The sequence below is a fragment of the Mauremys mutica genome, chromosome 4 (assembly GCF_020497125.1).
Source record: "Mauremys mutica isolate MM-2020 ecotype Southern chromosome 4, ASM2049712v1, whole genome shotgun sequence".
In the NCBI taxonomy this organism is placed as follows: Eukaryota; Metazoa; Chordata; order Testudines; family Geoemydidae; genus Mauremys; species Mauremys mutica.
The window spans coordinates 106,385,813-106,399,725 of record NC_059075.1 but is presented as its reverse complement, the minus strand read 5'-3'; the positions used below and the strand labels follow the sequence as shown (position 1 = coordinate 106,399,725).

Sequence of the window (13,913 nt, the reverse complement as noted above, 5' to 3'; positions counted from 1 at the left end):
CAAACTTCAAACATCAATGAAAAATCTTGATGGTCCTTCCCTTGAAGTTCTGGCTCCTTTTGTCCGAGGACTAGAATGGAATCCAACACTACTTTTCAATTAGCTACAGGAATTCTCTTCTCCCCTTCCTTGGTTCAATGTGATTCCTGTCTGCATGTGAAAACCTGGACATTTGATTTTCTTTTTCTATCAACTTACAGTTCTGTGCCTATTTGGGACCCAACAAAAGAACTCTCCTGGATTGAGAGAACTTCCAGAGAAGATGTGATTATTTTTTAAACTACAACTCAGGACAGAACTAAGTGAAGTAAGTACTTGAGAGAGGATCTGAAATGTCTTTGTTCCAATTCCAGTGAGGTTGACTGAGTGAAAGTGAGCAAGTCTTCTCCGCTCACTCGAAGGATGATGCTCTTGGTACTACAGCATAAAATCCAAAATGCCACAGGATTTTCTCAACCATTTATTTATCCCTCAACCCTCATAAGTGATGTTTTGCATTAAATACCTTCAGCCAGTCTGCCATAATCACCACACTGGGATCCTTTAGAGCGCTGAAGAGTTGCTTGGTGGCTCTTTTCTTCTCCTGTCTGTAATTCTTCTTCTGTACCTGTTTCAGAATGGAGAAAATAGCAGCTGTAAACATGTCCTTTACTGCATACTTTACTTAGAGAAGGGAGGGAACTGCTTACATAAATGTATCTGGAAAAGCAATTTATTGTGCAGATGGAGCTCTCATGAAACTTACCAGGCCTCATAGGGGTTCCCTAGAAATCAACAAAATTGTATGTTCTAGTGACAAAAGTATAAGGGAACACAGACAGCAGCCAGGATATCAAGTATCTTCATTGATAGCAAAATTCTACAAGAGTTCTTTGATTTAATGGTTTTTCTTATTAAACTTAGTTCTGTCAGTTACAAAGGTTACACAATCTGCTGTCTCCCTGCCTAAAGAGCAATGGAGGCAGACTAGGGAATCCCTGTGAGAAGCTATGCAGAAGCAGATTGGAATTGAGGTGTATATAATCACATTTTCACCTAGACTAAATCTCCTGGAAAGTCATCCCTCATGTACACACATTGAAACCTTTGTATCACACCAGATATAAACTTGGCCACTTGCTTTAAATCAACATGTCAGGCACTCAGGGTGTGACACACCTGTGCAGTGGTGAGCAAGCAGTGGTGTCATATCAATGTCAGTATTCAAGGTTACTTTCATTGTGTGTATCACATAGGTTATACCAGAGGGGCTAGCTCTACCATGTGGGCAGAACTGCCTCTGGCAGCCAAACATTTGTAACCATTTCCAAGGTACATGAATGTAGGGAACAAGGCACTGATACTTCCCAGTTTGCCAAAGGCAGCAAGAAGAGCTCTAAAGCTACTACTGACAATAATAGTAGCCTCTTATGCAAGACTGGTTTTGTGAACCACCTTCTTTACCCAAAAGCACCAGCTGACCTATTGCTTTGAGACAGTGATGAGAACTAACTAGATGGTGTTAGAGCACACTGTGTGTGTTACTAATAAGAGCTAAAATGGATTACATTCCTTCTGTTGGTCAAAGGGCTCTGTGATACATAGATAACTGTTTGGATGCATGGGGATTGTGTTGTTTTGTTCTAATTACAGGATATTAACAACTCTCACATGCAAGACTGGATACAGGAACAAATGGCTCTGAACCTGCAGTGACCAAAAAAGAGTGAGCAGCTTGATGGGTCATGGGAAATAACACTCTGAAGTAAAAGGAGAAGTAGTTTACAAGGAGTTTTTTTTTTTTAACTATCAATATTTTCTAAAAGGAAATAGCTTGGTGACACTGCAGCCCAAGGCAACTCCTATTGTTTTGTACATACCTTCAATGTCTCCTTCTTAGTAAATTTGGCTGTGGGAGACGCACACTCTTTATCAGACCCATTGCAAAGCTTATACTCAGTCTGAAAAAGAAAAGAGGAGGAATGTGTTAATGTTAAAATGATTAAGTGAAATGCTTTAATGAAAAGTTGATTACATCTTCCAGGAATCCACTGAAGGCAGACTGTAGACTTCATCAACACAACATTAGACAAACTCAATCAGGAAGGGCATGTTTGTAGTGTAATCTGTGAACTTCCTTTTACACTTACAATTACTTAGAATTTCCCCCTCCCCCCATGTTTCTACACAATTTCCTACTGCAGATTTCTATCTGTAAACAATCCCATTATTCTCACTCCTGTCTTTGAAAACATCTTGTCCCTTCTTGGATCACAAATTTTAGGACATCTAACATCCTGAAGTAAAAATTGGCCTTTCCTGATGAGCATCAATTTTAACACCACATGTTTTCAATAGTCTGTGTTCAGCAGAATTTCAGTCCTCAAGGAATCTAAGAGGACAGAAACTGCTTGCTTACGCACAAAGTCTCTCCTTCAGGTTAGGATTGCACGCACCTACTTCTCTCCACTGCATGAACACACTTTAGCAACTACAGCCCATGACTTACATTGAGAAGGAGCATTATGGAAGAACTTGAATATTTTATTGCTCCTTTTCCTGTGGTTTAGCTAATGGAAACAAGGAGTGTTAGAACCATGTGCTCAGCCACTGGCAAATGGTCTGCAGATTACATTGTGAGAACTGCTGCAGTAACTAAAACGCGAGGGGTTTGACACCCATCTGGTGTATTTGAAATGCAAATTCCTAACCAGTAACGACTTTCTATAGTGTGTGGAAAATAAGTGCAAAATTTGCAGTTAACAATATGGACAGGAACACTGTATAACCTATTATAGGTTCTTAAATACTTGTTGCTGGTATTCTTCCACTTGAAAAATAAATAAATAAATAATAATAAATAAATACTACACATGACACTTAGAAATGAAAACTTGAGTAGTATATAAAATACCTTTTTTCTATAAATAGGTTTGACCAATAATATTACAAGCATTTTTATTAATTAACCTCACTCGGAGACAATTCCTGTGTAATTTTCAGTTTCTGCCTCCGCACAACTATTCAGTGTTTTAATTTTTCTGGAAGGCCATGTTCTCACTCTCTAGCTGCAATGCAGTCTCCTGCATGTTCTATATTGCCTCCCGACATGGACCACCTTCTGACAGACACAGGATTTACAACAACGACCTCTACTAAAAAACTTAGGTGCACATAACTAGATCATTCAAGGCTGTGAAAAATGTCATGCCCTGTGTGATGTAGTTAAGCCAACGTAAGCCCTAGTGTAGACACTGCTAGGTCAATGGAAGAATTGACCTAGCTACTGCCCCTTGGAGAGGAGAATTTTACTAGTGATGGAAGAGGTTCTTCTGTCGGTATCTACACAACAGAAAGTGGCTGTAGCATTTACAGGGGTCTGTAGACATATCCGTACAGAGAGAATTCTGCCCTTAGAGTCTGTGTCACATTTCAAAGGCCAGTATTACATATGTGAGAGCTACACTGTCACTTTTTTTTTTTAAATGAGAGAACTTCTCTAAGTGCCAGAAGGCTTTTTGGGAGAGAATTATCTGGGATTATAACAACATTATGTTTTTAATAAGTCCAGAGAATTAGCCTCTAAAAATTGTCAGAAGAATTGTATATATTTATTTTGCACCAGTCAGCATGGAAAATGCCATGTTCTTGAGATGCAGTTATGAGCCAAACATTGAGGGAAGTGAAACACAAGGGACTAAGTACAAAGAACACTTCAGCCTGGTCAACATGAGAAAATTAGGTCAGCATAACTACGTCACTCTGGGGGTGAAAAGTCCCCACCCAGGAGGGGCATAGCTAAGCTAACCTAAGTCCCAATGTAGACAGTGCTAGATTGGTGGAAGAATTCTTCCATTAACATCACTACTGCCTCTCTGGGAAGTGGATTACCTACACCAATAGGAATTTGGCTCTTTTGCCATTGTAAATAGGAGGGGAGGTGACCAAAGAGACAGCAACACTTCAAAAGTGACCTACACCATGAAATAGCTTGGGAGCCCTTAATCTAATATCAGATGGAGGGATTCTCTTAGAAAATATGGAATAGCCACATCATCCTCAACAGCACTTAATCGGTGTTTTCCATTTACCATAGCTACTATTTTATATGAAGGCTATTTAAGGGCCTGATCCAAATACCACTGGAGTCAATGAAAAGACTCCCATTGACCTAAATGAGCTTTGGATCCGGCCCTTTAAAAAGCAAGAATGGTCTCATGTTTACACTGGCCTAGGACTCAAATCATCTGCGTTCCAGTGCCAGCCCTGCCATAACCTTCCTGTGTGGCCTTGAGCAGGTCACTTAATCCATGTCTCAGCTTCTTAGTCTAACATACTTCATGGTGATGGTAAGGATAAATTCACGAGAGAGAGAGAGAGAGAGAAGTACTCAGATACTACAGTGCTGAGCACAATAGAAAAGTCGATAAAAAATAAATAAGATGAAGTGGCGGTAATATCTCAGAAAGATCATAATTAAAAGTTTCAAATGTGTTCCACAATAACAGCCCAAAGCATTAAATCCTACAACAATTTAGTTAAACACTTTTCCCCATTACACCAAAGTACTAAAGCAATTATTATAAAGGAGGGTCACTGACACTGGGGCATTCCTGTAGTGTCAATTCATTCCGGGGGGACGGGTTGCACTTTTAGGGATAAAAAGTTAATTTATTGTTAAGTATGGGCCTAAAACAACATCTAATTGTATTACAAGCACCACTGGGAAGTTAGCTACCTTGCGATACTGAATCGGACCGAGTTCTGAATAGAATTCTCAAGCAAAAAAAAAAATACTTTCTCCTCTGCTCGGTGTAGCTTCGGTTTCCAGGTTGAGTTATCAAATTACTTGAGCACATCAGGAAAGCAGGCGTTGAGGGGATGTTGAAGTTAAGGTTGGAAACATGCTTTGTCAAAACCTTATTCAAAATCCTTTTAATTTTAGTAATTCTGCTGCCCTCCCTCAGATACAATAGAGAATGGAAGTATGATCACCATTAACCCCGGGTTACATGATAGTGCTATTGTGGCTGAACATGGAGTTTTTATTGTTTTTAAATAGAAAATTATTTCCATTCAGCAAAGTGCTTAGGAATATTAATAGCTGGGTGCATCTAGATAATGTACTGGTGTTCTCTTGCTTTCCCCACATATGACTTCCTTTTGCCTTGGACACTAACAGCAATATTGAAATCAATGGCAAAAATTCTGTAGATTTCAGTAGCATTAGGGTTTCACCTAAAGTGTTCACAATCACATATCACTGCTTCCACTGGGCTTGCAGAGAATCCGGGTGTGCTTTCTACCACATGAATCGTTATCAGGTATGTCCATATTAGCCTCAACACTTATTCTGCTCAGTTACTTTAGCGACTATTTTTATATTCATGATTTTTAACATTACTTTTCCCCACTTCATTGACTCGTCCCTCTCCACTTTCTTTGCATAGCTTCACTAAGTCAATCTGTGGCTTTTAATTGCTTCTAACAAGCCAGAGAAACTTCCTAAACCACTTGGATTTCTTCTGTTTTCCACCCCAATGCAGGCCTCCTGTTTGCCTGTGTTCTCAGTAACCCACAAGCCATCCCTGACTCACCCCTCCTCCACCCAGCCCTTTTCTTCCCTTCTGACAACTTTCTTACCACTATTCCTGCAACTGCCCCTGCATTCAACACTAGCAAAATCTTCCTCCAGGTCTTCATCACCCTTCTAACTACTACAATCCCCTCCCCAATGGCTTGCCAGAGTCCAAGCAGACTACACCTCCATATGTGCAGAATCAAGCAGCTCACCTTCCCAGAGGAACAGAGAAGCACTACACACAGAACTCCTCCTCAAAAACCTCCACTGGCTCTCCATTTATTTCAGGAGCCACTTAAAAATGGCTTTGCTTGCTTTCTGAACCTTCCATAAACTTGCCCCAGCCCACCTCATGGGCACAGTCTCTTCCTTCTTCTTGGCCCCTCTCCTTGTCTTGCACCAGATTTAGTCTCTGCCTTCTAACTCAGTCTTCCCACTCAGATTTCTCCCCTACAACTTCTGCCATCTAGAATCCTTCTTGCATTGCTCCACCTTGACTCACCTCTTTTTCAAGTTTCATCTGAAAACCATTCTCCTTTCTTGACCAAGTCTTAATCACCCCACATGATATTTATTATTCAGTTCTGCAGTAGTCATCATCCACTCCACAAGAAAGATGCTGCACTGAGACTGAAACTGGCAGAGGAGCCGCAGGAGCGATTTAAGCATGGACTGATGGACAGTGATGGCACCAGAGTGGGACATTCTCTGCCTTGTGCCGATTGGCTGTGTGCTCCAATCCTCTCCCTCATTCTCAGCTCAACCTCACTCCATGCCTCCACCTCCTCTCCCATCCCCCTCATTTCAAATATCATCCTGTCCCTAGGTTTTTCATTTAGCTACGCCCCTTTCCATTCAACCCCACCCCTAATTTTTTTTTTTAATTGTGGCATTAACATGATATTCTCATTAATCACTCTGCTTATGTGCTAGACCCCCTTTCCCTTCCCTTGCCTCTGTCTTGTCCATTCAGACTGGAACATCTCTGAAGTAGGAACTGTCTGTTCCTCTGTGTTTGTACAGTGGCTAGCACAAAGACAGCGGTGCCCCAAGGCACCGCTGAAACACAAAGAATGACTACTAATGTACATACGGAGCGGCATTGTATTCTAATTAGTTCAACTGAGAAAGCTCTCCTGGATGACTGTTAATGTAACAGTTACAATGTGCATGTCGCATTAAAATGTCACATACTGTACCAGGTGGAATCTGAAGGAGTAAGTTATTTCCCTCACCTGGGCATGGAAATTTCATATATAGGAGTAAAGGATGTGGGTGCTGGGGAGGAATAAAACTCCAGGGTTCTTCCCATGTTTTGTCCTGTTTCATTCAGCTTTCAGCCCTTGAGACTTCACACCTGATTTATCTTGTCCAGGTAAGTGAGAGAGCCCACAATGACTCACATCACCTGCCTCCTCCAGTGGGAGCTGGTTTCCTAAATTGCTTGTGACACTGGATTGGCTCATTGTCACCTCTTGTGGCAAAATGCTGATGAAAGGACAGCAGGAGAGAATATACTCAAATCTTGATGGAGGAAGCTATATTATAGCGTATATATCAAATTGTGCACACACACTGCCCACTTTTGCATGTGAACTATTGCAACAAAATGTCAACAAGAACTGTGTCCTGGCAAGAGCGATGTTTGGAATGCTTGGACTCTTCTCTTTTAAACGATGCTCAGGGAGCACAAAGAACGTTTTGTTCCTGGATCCCACATCTATCAGATCTTTCTGCCAGCTGAGTCTGGTCCTGATTTCTTGGTTCACTGGATAAATGGCAAAAACTTTGTAAGTTGCCAGACTTGTGACTGATCTTTTATAGCACTTTTAAGCATAAACGTGGCTTTAATTAACTCAGAAACGTTAAAGGCACGCTGCCACTTGGAACTCAAAAGACTGATTTAAGACAATGTGGGATTTGTAGTGGCTCTGTTAAAGCCAAACTGATATATCATAAACACACACTATTGGTAATTGTATCGCAATTAAAATAAAGCCAGTGGAGGAGGCTTCTAGCAAAAGTTTCAACTCATCTTTCTGACTACAAATCAAGCAATGAAACCAATACATAACAAACTCTCAACATACAAAAACCCCTCACTCCTGCTCTGCTAAGCTTTTTAGCTTTGCTGCCAGCCCCTTTAATACATCACGGTATATGTGACATCTGAACTCATGTCCTATATTAATTGTAGCTGTAATTATGACACTCACATGGTGACTTAACAGGAAAAGGAAACTAGCACTGAAATCCAACTTCAAGATTTTATGGTTAATCCCTTAGAATGAGCAACATTTTAGGTCTTTGCAAGCAAATCATGGGATCTCAACAGATTTCTGTCACTGCCAGTCGTGAGCATTGCCAGTAGGATCACTGATAGTCCAGGATTGTCCTGGAGTCCCCAGGAATTAAAGTTTATGGGGCCCTGATAAAGATTAATCTTTAATTAAATGATTATATCACGTGATGAAACCTCCAGGAATACGTCCAACCAAAACTGGCAACCCTAATTGCCATTGGACAGCAAAGTTAAAAGGCCCTAGGTGAAGATGGGAAAGATGTTTAAAATGTTTTGAATAATTAGAATTAAGAGGAAGAAGATATCATGTAAAAAAAAAGTGATGCCTCTTGTTTTTCCTGCTCTTATTGTTTATAATAGAGCATAGACGCCCCAGCTGAGATCAGGGCCCCATTGTGCTGAACATTGTACAAACACCTGGAAAGAAGCAGTTCTTTCCCCAACTAGCTCACTATCTAAACAGACAAGAAAATGAGTGGGAGAAATGTAGTGAAACCTCCATTTTACAAATAAGGAACTGAGACAGAGAGCCCAAGAAAACCGCTTGAGGTCACACAGGCCACCTGTGGCAGAGATGGAAACCAAAGCCAGGTCTCCCAAGACCCGGTCGAGTGCCCTAACCACGAAGCCATCTTTCTTCTCCTTCGCAGGAGCCAGTGAAAAGGTCAACAAGCTTTGGAAAAGTACATGTGTCACAGTAACTAAGCTGAAGATGCACATATTTGTAATAAAGCCAGTTAAACCTGCTGGTGCAAAATAAAGCCCAAGTATTCACAGCCTCATGTTCTCTGACCAATACTAAGGTTTTTCCTAGGAAAGAGCCTAAGAATGCTCCCTCTCCTGCACTGCCAGAACTGAGGTAGGGTGGGATGACTGCTTTAATTTACTCCAGTCCTATACAACCGATTTCATCCTTGACTCTGAATTCTGTCTGAGAAAAGTGTTGTGACAGAGAAGTAGGGGACTTAATGGGTTGGTAACGACACACAGCCTTTCATGTCTAAGTTAAAGTCATAGGAATAAAGCAAGCAGAGATCAGCAGTAGCTGAAAAGCAGGACCATCTGACTGCTGACCATAGCCTATGTTAATGTGGTCTCAGGGCAGTTCCAAACAGACAGACAGGTGTCCACATCGGATTTGCGCTAACTGGCTGGCCAACTCAGAGAGGCCAAGGATTGGAGACCGAATCTAACTCCTAGAGAATGCACTTTTGCGACAGCCCAGAGGCACAATTATGGGGCAGCTGGAGAAGCTTGCTTCCTGCTGTACCCGTTCCACTGGCCTGCCTACAGTGCTGTCAGGCTGGCACTTTTCACCAGCAGGGAATTCACTTTAAAGATGAAGGAATTAACAGGCTCCTTTCTTGAGCTACCATGCCACAGCTGGGTGTGCTTGGCATAATCCCAACACTGGTATACAGCAACAGCCCCTTTCTACACCATGTCCAATCCTTCTATTTTATCCAGAAAGGCAGGCGAGCAGCTGCCCAATGTGGATGCCAGTCAACTCGCTGGCAGGCAACTTTAGTACAAAAAGGCTGGTGAGCTGCTACTAAAAGCGATTGTTTGAGACCCATTGTGACAGAGTCTCAAGACTTGTCGTAAACTGCTTTGAACACGATTTTAACCTCATCCCTAAACTTCCCCAGACATCCTGTTCATGCATTCAGCCCTTCCGATGAGTGGAGGAAGTGATCCGAATGGCTGATGAGGACTGACACTTCAGGTGTGTATTTTATCATGATTGCAATGGTCAGAAAATATCAGCATGTCTCACATCTACAAACCTGGTTAAATTTGCCCCCTCTGACCAATAGGATTGCCCAAGGGATACATTTGGTTTATTGTCCGTCTCTCTACTCCCATCCAAACTCCCCACTATTTGTGTTTATTTAGTATAATTACTGTAAATCCATGAAAATTACAATTTGGGTTCTAAAAAAGTGTTTGTTTATTGCTGATCCAGATATGACCTAATTAAATAAGCTCTCTTTGACTCACCATAGGTGGAAGCACTATTTTAAACTTAAATATTAAAAAAAGATGCCTATTCCCAGCTCTAGGCACTTTGACAATTAAGAGCTACAATTCATTTGAGACACAGTTTCTAAACAACGCAACACAAACATCTTAGTAATGGACATGGATGCAGTGTGGAATTCACACAGGAAAACGAGAAAAGACACCATATCACCAGTGGGTGAACACTTTTCACAAAGCAATTACTCTATATCTGACCTGTCAGTCCTCATCCTCAGAGGAAACCTGCACAACAATTTCAAAAGATGAGCCTGGGAGCTTAAATTCATAACTTCGCTAGACACTAAAAATCATGAACTGAATAGAGAGACTAGATTTACTGCTTATTACAACAGTCTATAACCCACTACCACCACCCCCCCAGCTGCCTTTTCCCTCTATGTCTAGAGCAGGGGTCGGCAACCTTTCAGAAGTGCTGTGCCGAGTCCTCATTTATTCACTCTAATTTAAGGTTTCGCATGCCAGTAATACATTTTAATGTTTTTAGAAGGTCTCTTTCTATAAATCTATCATATATAACTAAACTATTGGTGTATGTAAAGTAAATAAGGTTTTTAAAATGTTTAAGAAGCTTCATTTAAAATTAAATTAAAATGCAGAGCCCTCTGGACCGGTGGCCAGGACCTGGGCAGTGTGAGTGCCACTGAAAATCAGCTTGCATGCCGCTTTTGGCACATGTGCCATAGGTTGCCTACCCTTGGTCTAGAGGGACATTAACAGAACCTCACCTTTAATAGTCCCTTGAAATGTGTTAACTAGTTATGTTAATCAATCTGTTCCAACTTGTATTTAGCTGTGACACATTTCCCAGACCTGAAGAAGAGCTCTGTGTAAACTCAGAAGTGTCTCCTTCCATCAACAGAAGTTGATCTAATAAAAGATAATACCTCACCCACCTTGTCTCTCTTAGTAATGGAGAGTCAGTCTGCTTACATCATTTAGGTAGGAAATGAAACAGGAAACTAACTACATCTTTCCAGGTCTAGCATGTTCAATCACCAATTTCCAATATTGGGGATGAGCAGAGGTGGCCAGGTTTTGATTTTCACAAACCCTAAGCATCTAAGTTACAGGGGCCCGGATGCACTTCAAAAGGAGTGCTCTCTGTGTGGGTGAAGGAATTCACCTGCCTACCTCCCAATACAGGATCAGGGCCCTGCTTTGGCAAAAGCAGAACCAGGCCTGGGTCTGACCTAGATTCCATATCATCTCAGCCTTCAAGCTGTGGCAAGGGGCTGGATAAGGTTTCGGTTTTGCTCATCTCTATCTAATTATTAGGTGATAAATGCCCCTAACAGCGTATAGGAAAGAATAACCCATCAAAAGTCTGCTTGATAAGCAGCGAAAGCCCTCTGGGTGTCTGAGTGCTCTGCAGCCTTCACCCCTTACCTAGGCACACCTATAGGAACGCAAGTCAGAAAGCAAGCACTCAACCTGGAAATGTACAACAGGGCAATACTCAAATCCCTGCAACATCAATAAATGCATTTCAATGGGGGAGAGGAGGGAAGCACAGGAATGTAACTGAGAAATCAAACTCTGATTTACATGCCATTCTGTTGCCCATTATCTGTAGGCCAGTCCCTTGACTAGCATGAGTGGCCTAACCACAGATAAAAATCAGCTAAGCGTCCCCATCACTTTCCTAAATCATGGGTTTAATATCACAGTCTAGTTGAGTCTTCAAGATGACTGGGATTAAAGAGGGCCCTGGGTTCAGACCGTAGCGATCAGGTGACTGTGGACAAATCACTGAACCTCTTTTTGGCACTATCAAGCTATCTGGGAGCCTGGGTTCAAATTAGGAACTCAGCTGAGAAGCAGAGGTTGGACTGGATCTCAGCTTGTCTAGTTACAGCAATAGTGTATACATATGCACATAAAGCCATTTTGTACTAAGAAAGGTTACTGTCCCCAGTGCTTTTCCACAACAGCATCTCTTCCTGCTGCTTCTTGGTCAGGATTCCACTATGGAAGTGCTTACAATCTTCTGCCCACACTTATAGGGGCATCACAAGCCCTGGGCAAGCCAAATGCATTTAAAGATACACGAAAATGTGCTCTGTATGATAGGAATTCACTTCAACTTCCAGCTGTTTCCTTTGTGCTGTATTTCAATTTCCGATGAAAAACATGATTTCATTTTATAGCTTCGTATCTGAATATATTAAGTTAAAATTATTAAGAGGCTTCTGTTCCTATGTCTAGCTATTCTTCGGAAACAAAATTAAGTAGAGGTCTGCCCAAACCAAAATCCCATGTCCCAATTTCAAATCCAGATCCAGGTTCACAGGTTGATCCTATAGCTACATTGAGTCAATCCCGACAGGCAGAATTTTTTTAGGTTTGGATCCTGATTTTGAACTCCACATTCAGGAGTGCTCAGATCCAGGTTTTCAGCTTGGCTTATGATACAGATGCAATGTTTTGATCTGGGATTTTGGCTCTTATTAATTATTTGTACTGCACTAATGCCCAGAGGTTCCATTGTGGGGAATGCTGAACAACAACAACATAAAAGTCTCAGCTCCCAACAACTAAGCTTTAGGCTCTCCTCCCTGACCAGAAACGTTGTTTCAGGGGATGTCTCTTAAATAGCAACCTTATAGTGATCATTATTAATATCTACATTATAGTAGCCCCCTTGCCTCTCCAAGACCCCAAACAATCATGGTCCTATTGTGCTAGGTACTGTACAGGCATACAAGAAGGCGTTGATTCATCTATATCCTTCTAAGCATGCTCTCTTTCATATAGGGTGACCAGATAGCAAATGTGAAAAATCAGGACAGGGGGTGGGGGGTAATAGGAGCCTATATAAGAAAAAGACCCAAAAATCGGGACTGTCTCTATAAAATCAGGACACCTGTTCACCCTACTTTCATATCATACACATGCACACAGCATTACCCGTATGTACTGCCAAAGATGCTCTCTGAAGGAGTTTTAAAATGGAACAATTGATTAATAACCCACACTGCGAAGAGATGCAAATGAGACTAAGAACAAGCCCCACAACCCCACAGTACCTTACTAATGGAGACTGGAGTCTGTGGAGCCTCATCCTTCAGTGTTGACAGGCTGTTTCCTTCCATGTCTTTTCCTGCAACAGAGCAGTATAAACAAGAAACTGAGAATTTCTGTGGAAAGTCATGGCTACTCCAAGCAATTACTCTAAAAAGACCTCTGCTAACACAGAGCAGGAGAAATTGTTACAGGCGATAGACACAGTAGGGCAGCTCCAGGAAGACAGTGCTGCTTTAAATAATCTAGTCCATATGTAAATTAACTTTGGAAAACATGTTACAGATTTGCTGCAAGAGTTTCAGATAACAAAGGGCACTATTCAAAATGTTTGGTCTTTTCAGTTGTTGCTATTTAAAAACTACATTAAAAACACTAAAAAGTGAGTGTTAAGGTTGCAAAATCAAGCGCTCAAGGAGTAAGAAACGCCAGAATTAAGGCTGCCTGTGCACTCTTAATTTGGCTCCCTATTAATTATGAGACAGTCTTTAACTATATGTTCACATACTATTTTTCCACTGGCCTTCTGCCTCATTTAGAGACAAAATAACCCCCTGGTGAATTAATAAGAAGCTTTTCAATATTTTGTTGTATCCTCCTTGCTCAATGCATGGCCCCATACCTAAATGTATTTGACAGTGTACATTCTTTTCAACAAATATTAACCTTAATTATAAAATCTTATAGAACGAGAACTGTATCTAGATGCAATTAAACAATGAAACAATAAAAGATTACAGGTTTTCTGGAATCAACTATTAAGATCCCCTGACCAAGAGGTTATTGGATACAATAAGAAATATTAACAATAATAGTTAGCATTTATGTAGGGCTTTATATTTTCAAAGCAGAGTACATATATTTCATACATGTTGAATATTTTAATGTTATAAAATATGGAATTCTATTCAGGACAATACAATGTCATTATCTACACAAATTCTGTATTTTTGGTAAATTGTAATGATGTCCTTACACTAAAGGAAA

At 41.0% G+C, this 13,913-nt stretch overlaps 1 protein-coding gene across 9 annotated transcripts in view; it reads right to left on the bottom strand.

The window, feature by feature from the left end:
* OSBPL5 (oxysterol binding protein like 5) overlaps positions 1 to 13,913 on the bottom strand; it is a 215,498-nt gene that overhangs the window by 59,220 nt on the left and 142,365 nt on the right. For all 9 annotated transcript variants that reach the window (XM_045015473.1, XM_045015474.1, XM_045015475.1 and 6 more), the window contains 3 exons: positions 12,932 to 13,005; positions 1,860 to 1,940; positions 506 to 607 (listed from right to left, as the gene is read on the bottom strand). In XM_045015473.1, coding sequence (XP_044871408.1) covers positions 506 to 607; positions 1,860 to 1,940; positions 12,932 to 13,005 — 257 coding nt within the window. The remainder of the gene's footprint in view (positions 1 to 505; positions 608 to 1,859; positions 1,941 to 12,931; positions 13,006 to 13,913) is intronic.